This window comes from Culicoides brevitarsis, chromosome 1 (genome assembly GCF_036172545.1).
Source record: "Culicoides brevitarsis isolate CSIRO-B50_1 chromosome 1, AGI_CSIRO_Cbre_v1, whole genome shotgun sequence".
Classification (NCBI taxonomy): domain Eukaryota; kingdom Metazoa; phylum Arthropoda; class Insecta; order Diptera; family Ceratopogonidae; genus Culicoides; species Culicoides brevitarsis.
In genome coordinates, this window is record NC_087085.1 from 5,818,562 (window position 1) to 5,830,743 (window position 12,182).

At 25.8% G+C, this 12,182-nt stretch overlaps 1 protein-coding gene across 3 annotated transcripts in view; it reads right to left on the minus strand.

Moving 5' to 3' along the window:
* The window catches only part of LOC134827782 (serine/threonine-protein phosphatase rdgC), a 42,235-nt gene that overhangs the window by 26,496 nt on the left and 3,557 nt on the right, over positions 1-12,182 (minus strand). For 2 of the 3 annotated variants that reach the window (XM_063840597.1, XM_063840595.1), the window contains exon 2: positions 3,737-4,517. In XM_063840597.1, coding sequence (XP_063696667.1) covers positions 3,737-3,950 — 214 coding nt within the window. In that variant the 5' untranslated portion in view covers positions 3,951-4,517. Of the gene's footprint in view, positions 1-3,736; positions 4,518-4,893; positions 4,935-12,182 lie in introns of those variants that run through there. The other variant, XM_063840596.1, reaches the window with a different exon arrangement.

The window sequence follows — 12,182 nt, forward strand, 5'->3', positions numbered from 1 at the left end:
ATTTGATTATAAATATTGTTGATAGTGCTACTCTTTGGGGAATTTTTATGAAATTTATTTTTGCTTCGATAACCTTGAATTACCGTTTAATTTAATTTCATTCTGAAACTTTGTAGAGGAGCTCGTACAATTTTTTTTTTATCTAATTTATCTCTTTTTTTTTGCAGAAAATTTAATCATCATCATAACAAAAATTATCAAGTTTAAGTTGTTATCGTATTAAATTTCAAACTTTTCCCTTGGTTTTGTGCGGGAAACCTTTTTGTACCTCAAGCAAGTTTTTAAAAAAGCGCATTAAAAGATAAACAAGGCATAAACAAATATTGATTACTTTCGTGTTGCACTTTCCATTTAAAGTCTTGTGCAAATTTTTTTTATCACATGTTACTTTTTATCGGTAAAACATGAAAACGTGCAATAATAAAAATGGATTTCATCGACACTCGGCGCTCAATGACTGACTTCAGCAGCAACAATGTAATGATGATGGGATGATTATTTTCGTAGATAAAAACAGAAAATGTTCTACGTGATTTAACTACTATTTTTACTCGACGAAGGGAACGAAGCGCGTGTAAGTTTTAATCGTGTTAGAGCATCAGTTGTTATTGTTCGAAGGTAGAATGTTTACTTATCATATTTCATCATGTAACACTAAAGCATTATAAAAGGGAAGAAAATCAAATTACGATCGAGATTTATGGCGAGAAAATTTTCTTTTGTACAAACAATGCGGTTTTTTATGTCAAATAGTGAATTTTTTTGAAGAAAAAAAATTTTTTCTCTTTCAATTTTCTCTTCAGGGTTGCCAAATTTGATTATTTTTTTTTTAATTGAACGATTTTAGCTGATTTTAGAAGAAATTTTTAATAAAATTTTGATTTTTTAGCAAGATATAATCATTAAATTTGAAAAAAAATTGAAACTGATAAAAATTTTGATATTCAGGGTTGCCAAATTTGATTTGATAATTTTTTTAATTTGAACGATTTTAGATAATTTTTAGAGCAAAATTTTAAAAACTAATGATTTTTAAACAAGATATAAGGCTAAAATTTGGTTAAAATTTAAAAATCTTAAAAATTGTAATATTCAGGGTTGCCAATTTTGATAAATTTAGATTTGATTTTAGCTAATTTTAGAGGAAATTTTAAATAAAATTTTGATTTTTAGCAAGATGTAATCATTAAATTTGAAAAAATTGAAACTGATAAAAATTTTGATATTCAGGGTTGCCAAATTTTGTAATTTTTATTTGAACGATAGTAGCTGATATTAAAAGAAATTTTACATAAAATTTTCATTTTTTAGCAAATTTTCTCTTTCAGGTAAGTGACAAAAATTCGATTAAAAAAATTTTAACATCCCAAAAATTAAATTTGATGACAAAAAAAAAATCCAGTTAATCTAAACCAAGCTAATAACCATAAAAAAATGAGAAGGTACAAGCAAAAAATTATTGCGTGCACGTTTTCTCAGCAAAATATAAATAAGGCCGGATCTCCATACAGAACGACAAGTCTTATCACGGAAATGTATTGCTACATGAGTTTATCGTGTGTGTGTTGAAATTCATAAAAAGTGTATAAATAAAACACTCGTTTTCCACACGTTTACGTGCTGCGTGCATGCAATGATTTAATTTTATCTCTTCCTGTGGAAATTTGCTGTTGTAGAGAAAAATGATTCTAATGAAGTATGTTCACACGATCAATCATCAGTTAGCAGGTAGTTTGGCTCGAAACAAAAAAAAATGCAAAAATATGCAAAATCTACATAAAAACGATTCAATTAAGCTAATGAAATAACATACATAAAATTACTGAAAATAATTTATTTTCACACTTCATATTCATTTTATGGGTTTTACGTGAGTGTTTGGAGCGCAAACAGCACAGTGACGGATTGTTGATGGGTGATTTATGGTTTGAGATGTTTTTTGTTGTTTTTGCGACGATTTATGGGAAGAAATTGCATTCAGGGTTGCCAAAGTTGATAAATTATTTTTCATAAGAACGATATTAGATAATTTTTAAAGCAAAATTTTCATTAAATAATATTTTTGAGAAAGATACAAGCCCAAAAATTGGTTAAAGTTTAAAAACTGTTAAAAATTTTGATATTGAGGGTTGCCAATTTTTTTAAAATTTAATTTATTTGAACAATTTTAGCTGAATTTAAAGAAAATTCTTTATACAAAAAGTTATTTTTGAGCAAGATATTAGCCCAAAAATTGTTAAACTGTTAAAAATTTTGACATTCAGGGTTGCCAATTTTGATAATTTTTTTTATTTGAACGATTTTAAATAAATTTAAGAGCAGAATTTCAAAAAATATTGATTCTTGAGCAATATATAACCTTAAAATTTAATTAAAATCCAAAACTTATAAAATTTTTGAAATTCAGGGTTGCCAAATATCACAAATTTTATTTCATTTAAACGATTTTAGATGATTTTCATAGCAAAATTTTTATAAAATAATGATTTTAGAGCAAGATATTACCTTAAAATTTGGTCAAAATTTGAAACTTTTAAAAAAAAATTGATATTCAGGGTTGCCAATTTCGTACGTAACATCACTGCAACTTTCCAAAACATCATAAATGTTTAAAATTTTGTTGATGCTGCTACTTTTGATTCACACCGACGATGCATATTAATTAAAATTTTATAATATTCTGACAAAGTTGTCTTGACAAACATGTACACATGTTAACTTTACACTGTTTTGTTACATGTTTACACTTTTGTAATTTTATTCGTTGATGGACAAAATTTGCATTATTATAAAAAAAATCATTCGGAAAATTTAATTTTTTCCATAATCGCATTAGCATTCCATTGCCGGAATTTCCTGAGAAATCATTAAGAGCGTTTCCCATTCACATTTATTATTCTCCGAAAAAAACTCAAAAGGTAAAAAACACAAACCGCAAAATAATAACTTGTTATTGAATGGGAGAGAGAGTTTTTTTGTTATTTTATCTTCTTTTCTTCTCGCTCATATAATTATCCACTCTCGAAGATCCTTTCTTCGTCGATGAACTGAACAGAGAGAAAAATATTTTTATAAGGTGCTTTTCTTTCAGTTTCTTACGGTGAATGACATTCGTAGTTTGTTTATTGAGCACAAATAGTATCAGAGGGACTCTTTTAATGACAATGTAACTTTATATAAATAACAAACTTTTCATTGTTGTTTAAAAACTATTTTGTTTGCAGAACGAAAAAATAATTTTTGAAAAACTTGAATTTTAATGAAAGGTCTTAAAAAGTTGAAAATAATTTTTTTTTTAAATTTAATTTTTTTAAATTAATTTTTTTTTTAAATTAATTTTTTTTTAAATTTATTTTTTTTAAATTTAATTTTTTTTAAATAATTTTTTTTAATTTAATTTTTTTAAATTAATATTTTTAATTAAATTTTTTTAAATAATTTTTTTTAATTAATTTTTTTTTTAAATTCAATTTTTTGAATTCATTTTTTTTTTAATTTATTTTTTTAAATTATTTATTTTTTAAATTCATTTTTTTTAAATAAAATTTTTTTTAATAAATTTTTTTAAATAAATTTTTTTTTAATTATTTTTTTTTAATAAATTTTTTTTTTAATTAATTTTTTTTAAATTAATTTTTTTTAAACTCAATTTTTTAAAAGTGAAATTTTCTCCAAAACTTTATTTCAATAAAAATCAACAATGAAGAATAAAACTGAAATAAAAACTTTTACTTACTTCGTTCAATTTTCGTCATGCTCATGCCTCGTCCTCCCTTTCGCCATCCTTTGTAGATCCCGCGTGGCGAAAAAAGTTTCAACAAACTTCCGCCGCGCGGCGTTATTTCGCCTCCGCGTTCCAGCTCCGACGATCGGCATGACGACGAATCCTCGATGCTCGGACTTCGACGCTTTCGCCGAAAACATCCGCAACTTTTTAACATTTCTTTCATTTATTTGGATTTTTTTTTGCTTATCTCACTGACTTGATCTTTAATTTTACAATGTAGTCGGATTATTTTCTTTTCTTTATTTTTTTAATGGCAACGATAATTTACAGTAATTCTATTTTATTTTTTTTCTCCGAGTGAAATTCCTTTTTTTTTCTTGTATTTTATTCCATTTGCTTGGTAAACACTCTTTTATTCGATTTTATGTGTAATGAGCAGTATGCAAAGCTATAAGAAAATTTTTCTACATTTTTGTTTTCTTTCCTTTTTTTCTTTAATTCAATTTTTTTTTGCTTTTGTACAAACCGAGAAATTTTTTCAATGCATCAAATAACACTTTTTTGTTGCACCTTTTCTTCTCTTTTATTTTAAAGCTTGAGTTGCACAACTTATTTTTTTTTCACAATCTTTCATTAGAAAAATCTCTGCTGCATTATAGCAGTAATTTTTTCATCATAACTCGTAACCAACCTTTCTTGAGCGCCATTAGTGTTGTCGTCGTCGTTTTTCTCGTCGATGCTGTTGTAATAATATTCCATCACCAACGAAGATAAATATTATTATTTTTTTCTGAAAGTAAAAAAAAATGAGAAAAAAATTGATTAACTTCGTGTATGTGATGTGCCCTGTGGGCGAAAAAAGGGTGAAATTAACCCCTTAAGAGGTAAATTTGACCCCTTAAGAGGATAATTTGACCCCTTAAGAGATAAATTTGACCCCTTAAGAGGATAATTTGACCCCTTAAGAGATAAATTTGACCCCTTAAGAGGATAATTTGACCCCTTAAGAGATAAATTAGACCCCTTAGGAGATAAATTGACCTCTAAAAGGGTCAAATTATTCTCTTGAGGGGTCAAATTATCCTCTTGAGGGGTCAAATTAACCTCTTCAGGGGTTATTTTATCTTCTAAGAGGTAAATTTGATCTCTTAAGCGGTTAATTTTACCTCTTTTTTGCCCACAGGTCGATAAATGACGTTGATGGACCCTCCACGCTCAAAATCCAATAAAAACTATTTGATTAGAAAATTGAATTGCTTCAAGCCGCAATGCAAACAAATGAGTCGTGCGCCAATTTGTGCGATGTTAAATATCCAATTTGCCTTTGTTGTTTGACACAAATGACAAAAATTGTATTTTGCAGCGAGTTTACTGTTATTATGTCTTAATTAGCGTGTTTTATTTATTGGATGTGAGGAATTATGAATATTTTTTTTTCGGTTGACGATGATTTATTTTGCACGTGCGTATAATTTGATTATTATTTATGGCGAGATTAATAGCGGGATTTGTTGTAGTTTGTAATTAAATTTAATTTAATTGAATATATTTTGTAAAACATGATGATGATGATGATACAATAACCTCTCGTTAGGAAATGGAGACGCCCAGTTGTAATTAAAAAATTTCGAAAATCACAAATTTTGACATTTCTGAATTAATTCCAGGAGTTTTGTGCCAAAGTATTAATGAATGGACTGAAAGATTGACTTATGTAAGGATTAATTTATTATTGTTCAACATGAAAAATTTCATTAGGGAAGTCATTCATCATTTCATTTAGGGGGAAATTTATTACATAGTACGTTTTTTTTTGTAGATTGATTTTTAATTGCTGATGATGGCTTTATGGAATATTTTTTATTTCCATTTTTTTTTCTTTTGAAAATATGAAATTGGAAAAAAATAGAGTCTTTGAAGTAAAATTTTTAGTAAAAATTTTTAATTATTATTTTTTTAAATTAATAAAAAATTTCATTATTTTATTTAAATTAATAAAAAATTTAATTATTTTTATTTATTAAATTTAAATAAAATAGTTTTGAATAATAAAATTTAAAATTTATAAAAAAAAATATTTTTTTTTAAATTTAATTCAAATTTAAATTTTTATATGATTTTTTGACTTAAAAAATTTGAATTTAAATAAAAAAAAATTAAATTTATTTTTTTTTATAAATTTTTTTGAAAATGAAATTATTAAAAAAAAATTATTTATAAAATTTTGAATTAAAAATTAATTCAATTAAAAAACTCCTTGAAGTATGCAATAAACATTAACCTACATTTTCTTAATTTCCAACAAATTTCGAAATATTTTTTTCATTTTTATTGTACAAAAACTTTCTGAAATGTAAATCTGATACTTTAAACCAAACCGCACAAAAATCTGTAGACCAAAACTTAGATTATTGCATTTCAAAGTTCGTATGGACTTAACAGTTCATTTTTTTATACAAACAAAAAATTCCATGAAAATCTCTTTTTGATCTGAAAATCCTCTTAAAACGGATAACCAAATTTTCGCATTTCAAACTGTTTGCTAAATTTAGAATCAATCAAGCCAAAAATCGATTCCCCGTTGAATAAAAAAAAAATTTCTAACAAAGAACAATAACAACAACAAAAAAATGACTGGCAGTAAATCTCCTTTCACACACATAAATAACCATAAAACAGAACGAAAAAAAAAATAAACAAACAAATATAAATTAAAAGACCAACAAACTCTGCAACTTGCACAAATAACATCTCCGACGAAAAATTCCCTTTAAAAATTTATTTATAAATAATTTTTTTTCTATTAATATTTTCAGTTTTTCTCGGACAACCGATGACAAATGCACACATTTTCTCAGAGTAGGTCATTTTTTTTTTCTTTTTCTTTTGCCCGCAGAATTCCGAAATGAATGAAATTATTTCGTCGTTAAAATGTTAATGGTTGTAATATTTTGTTTGTGAACTCACAACCGATGTCATTTCAGGTCGTTTGACACAAATGAAGAACGAAAAAAAATCTGAGATTGTAAATTATCATCTGTCATCGTTGGCACGGTGTCTATCTACTAAGTTGAGTGCATTTTGAGTAAAATCCATTGAATTAAGAGTGCTATAATAAAAATAATAATAATAATAAGTGAAAAGTGGCAAGAATTTAATATAAAAAGAAGAGTCTGATGCTCTCTTTTTATGAAAATAGATGAAATATTCTCGAAAAAAAAATTTCCAAGGTAAAATGTGTGGCACATTTTTCATGTTTTTTATTCGCAACAACAACAAACACAATGTTGAAGCAGTTAAAAAATCTCTCTTTTGCAGCTAAGAAAGACGAAGGTAAGTAATAAATGAAATTTTTATGGTTTTACTGAGATTTTTTTTCGTCTTTTCCATCTTGAGTGACGATACAAGTGAAAGAGAAGAAGAAAAAAAAAGACGAAAGAAACAGATAATGGAATGGGACCAAAAATGATTAAATTTTGTCATTTCTCTCGCTCGTCTTTTCAATTTCTTTTATTATTATCACATTATCCCCCCTCTATGGTCCGTGCCCGAATGAAGTGACCCAAAAACATTGAAATTTGTCTTTTGTGCGATTCCATGCGACGACACGACTATTGTGTCGTCAAGTGTGTCTGACGCTTTCTTTTTTTTTATTACAATGCGACCCGAAACAGATGATGATGATGCAAAAGTGCCATATACCCTTCGGATTGTAAAGGGTTCAAATTAATCCCTTAAGTTAACATCTCAAGGTATTAATTTAACCTCTTAAGGGATTATTTTAACCTCTTAAGGGATTATTTTAACCTCTTAAGGGATTATTTTAACCTCTTAAGGGATTAATTTAACCTCTTAATTTAACCTCTTAAGGGATTAAATTAACATCTCAAGGTATTAAATTAACCTCTGAAGGGATTAAATTAACCTCTGAAGGTATTAATTTAATCTCTCAAGGTATTAAATTAATCTCTCAAGGGATAAAATTAACATCTCAAGGGATTAAATTAACATCTCAAGGGATTAAATTAACATCTCAAGGTATTAAATTAACATCTCAAGGTATTAAATTAACCTCTCAAGGTATTAAATTAACCTCTCAAGGGATTAAATTAACCTCTCAAGGGATTATTTTAACCTCTCAAGGGATTATTTTAACCTCTCAAGGGATTATTTTAACCTCTTAAGGGATTATTTTAACCTCTTAAGGGATTAATTTGAACACTTTTCAATCCGTAGAGTAATGCTATAAATAAATGGAAAGATGAAATAATATGATGAGCAAAAAAGAAACAATAATGCCCGCTTGGATTGAATTGAGTGAACGAACACGTGTTTTCTTTCATTTCGAGAGCAAGTTTCGTATCAAAAGGGACAAAAATGAGCCTTTATCGTAATTTCTGATCATTTCTGCTCATTTAGAGAGACACAACTCAGATATGATAATCGTGAGAAAATCACATGTGATGCTCATAAATTGTTTGTCATCCGAACGCTTCGAGGCAACTTTTTTTTTATCTTTTGTGTATCTTTGGATCAATGAAACTTTTGTTTGTCTTTTTCTCTTTTTTCTTAATTTTCTGATTTTTTGTCATTTCCCCCAACTCCGGATCTCGTCGGAAGTTACAAAGCCAAAAATTAGTTTTCCTTGTCACACACTCGTAAAAAAATCGATTGTTAGCAAGGTCACGTTCCTCTTTCCCTCAAGTCGTTGTGCAAATACCAAATGAATTTACGAGGGACAAGAAAAAGGATTTACACGAAACGAAAAACGGTGTCAGCTCAATTTCGTCCCAATTTAGTACTTTTTCCGGCAAACACATCATCATCGGGGGAAAACCTTTTTCGATCATTCGAGAAAACAAAAATCCCTTTGTTACGTTACCACAATCCCACATGTTCAGTTCATTTGACGAACAAATCGATAGACATATGGGTAGAGCAGAAAATGCGCCAGTAAAAAAGTCAATGTTTGTTTACTTGTTTTAGTATTTATTTATAAACAAATATTGATATATACAGCGAAATGTTAGCTTAAGCTCAACCAATTTTCGTGATGATGACAATATTGTCGACATGACAGAAGTGACAAGTTAAATTGTTCGGAATTGTCTCATGTTTCGCTAAATGAGAGTAAAAGCAATTTGTTTTCGAATGCTTGAAGAAAATCATCAAGAAACTGATTTTTTTCTTGATAAATTTGAAACGAAATTCGTAAATGTCAGTTTAAAAAAAATTACCGTTAAAAATTTAAAAAAAATCTTAAAAATTAAAAAAATATGTAATTAAATTTTAATTAATAATTAATGTTCAAAACTTTAAATTTAAAAATTTTTATTTTTAACAAAAAAAAAGAAAAAATTTATTTATCGATTCAAAAAATTACCGATAAAAATTAAATTAAATTCAAAAAAATATTGATATAAAATTCCATGATTTTATATGTAAAAAATTTTTATTTTTTTTTTAATAAAAAAAAATTAAATATAAATATAAATTCAAAAAATTATTCTTAAAAATTTAAAAAAAAATAATTTTTTTTAATAATTTTGATTAAACTTTATAAATGATTAATTTTGAAAATTTTATTTTTAAAAATTTTAAATTTAAAAAAAAAATATTTTAAACAAAAAAATAAAAAAAAAATAAAAATCTATTCAAAAGATTACCGTTAAAAATTTTAAAATATTTGTTAGTAATTTTTTGATTAAAAATCTTAAATAATTGACAAAAACTTTTAAATTTTTATTGATTGTTAAATTAAATGATTAAAATATTTAAAATTAGTTAAAAAAATTTTTATTTAAAAAAAAATTAAATGACAATTTGAAAAAAATTAAAATGATTAAAATTAATTCAAAAAAATAACAATTTATCATTTTGAATTTTTTTTTCTCATTTTTTTCTAAAATCTCTTCCCATTTTTTTCCAATTCCACAAATCATTCAACTTCGATGCGAAAAAAACCTTTTTTATCATTTTTCGGAAAAAACGCATTTAACTACGAAAAATCCATCCATTACAACTTTTTTCGTGTGTGTGTGTGTGTCTTATTTTTCGGGCATGTTAACATTCATTCGTGCAGAAGAAAAAAAAAGTTTAAGCATACCCGACAAGCGAGATAATCGATAACGTTTAGGCAAATAACTCCACACAACGCAAAAAATGTTCCCCATCACTCTCTTGACGAGCTTTGCGCTAAAAATTTAAATATCCCAAAAGCACTGAATTTAGCATCGAGATAATAACTGAAGCACATGTGTGTGTTTGTGACAAAAAACACACAAAATTTATGTTCAAAATGATTACGAACGAAGACGACACAATATGCGCCAAAAATTTTATAAATAAATCCGGTGAATCATTTTTGGCCAACTTTTCACATAAATTCGAGAGAATTTTTAGGGCATGAAATTTCTCTGTATGCGAAAAATATGACAGATGTGCAGGAACGTAAAAAATGTCTCAAATCAACACTTTACGGTCATTCGTGTCAACATTTATTAATTATTTTATTTTGTAAACAAAGGCTAGACTGAACAAATGTCCGTTCGTTGGTTGACGACAAGTCGATGGAAAGTGAGAGAAGGAAATAACGGAAAACTTTTCAAACAATTCGCCTCTTGATACGCTTAAAATGTAGGTCATTGCAGTTTTATTTATATACATTTAAAGTCTTGTGCTTGTGTATAAAGTAATTATTAAAAACGTTATTGTAATATTTTCTGCACCGAGGGTACATTTATTTCCAGAGAATGCACTTTGTCACATCATTATGAGGATCGCTATCTCGACAGCCGTATATATTGGCAATTCCCGTATGTATCGTAACATTAAAATAATAATATATTGCAATGTATATTTATTTATTTTTAAAAAATTATCTAAAAAAATTCTTATGAGCTGAAAAAAATTAAAGAAAATTAAAAAAATTTTTTTTTTTCAATTATTTTCAAAGAGAGCTTTAGAATTAATTAATTCTTTAAATCAAATTTTTTTTTTAATTTTTTGTTCAATGGAAGTTTTATTTTTATTTTCATTTTTTTAATTAATTTTTTTTTTAAAATATTAATTTTTAAAATTTAATTTCTTCAATTCTAAATTTATTTTTATTTTCTTAATTTTTAAAAAATTTCTTAAAATATTTTTTTAAATTTTTTTTATTATTTTTCTTGAAGCTTTAGAACTAATTTATTTCTTTAAATTAATTTACTTTTTTTTTTTCAAATTAAAATTTTTATTTTTTTTCTTCAATTTTAAATTTATTTGCATTTTTTTAAAATTTCCTTGAATCAATTTTTATTCTTCAATTTTTTTCTCAACTTTTCTCCAAAAGAACTTTAAAATTTTTTTTCTTTTAATAAATTTTTATATTAAAATTTTTTTTCTTGAATTTTGAATTTATTGAATTTTAATATTTTAAATTTTATTTTTATTAAAGAAACCTCTAGAATTATTTTTTTAAAATAAAAAATATTTTAACTAAAACTTTTAATTTTTTTTTTCAATTTTATTAATTTTTTTAAAGTTCCTTAATAAGTTTTTTAATTTCCTTGAATTAATTTTTTTTAATTTTCGTGATTTTTTATTATTATAATTTTTTTTACATCAAGCATCAAGTTTTAAAGAAAAATTTCACATTTTTTTATGTGAACAATCCTTGTGAAAAAATCTTATGTGAAAAAAATTTTTATTTTTAATTTAAAAACATTTTAAAATTTTTAAATTAATTTTTTTGAAAATAAAAAAAAAATAAAATTTTAATGCACTAAAAAGTATAAAACAAGAATTTCTTTGAATTATTTTAAAAAATTTCTTATTTTATACTTTTTAGTTAATCTAAAAAATTTTCAGTCTCCATCAAAAAAATTGACAAAAAAAAATAAATTTCATTAAAAAGCACCCAAAAATAAATAGACACCAAACGACGCAAAAACAAGCACTGCAGACAACAAATTGCCATTCCAGAACTATTGTTTCACTCGTTTTCCATTCTTTTTCGCATTCAACTTTGAACTTTTTCCATCGACATATTTTCGTACGTCGTCGCTTTTTGCGAAAAAATTCAATTCTTGTAACTCATACCTTGACGTTGTTTGTTGTTGTTGATACCTATCGCATGCCGTCGCTCGCGGTGTGTGATTGCTTGTCTACGCCAGAGAATTAACTTTTAAACAATTTTCACACCTATTTGGAAATTATTTGTTATTAGAGACGAAAGACACAGGCAACAATTTTTTTTCGATCATTATTATGGGTTAAATTTGCATTTTAATAAGTTTTCGCAAGAAACTTTTCGACGCCAACAATAAAAAATCTACGCGACGAAAGGATTTGAATTTCGCTCGAGTTGGAATGAGGAAAAATTTTTGTTGCGAGTCTGGCAAATTGTATTCAAATATTTCGAATGTCAGACGACAAGTGGCAGGTTTGTCAGACCTTTGTCATTTTTTTTTAT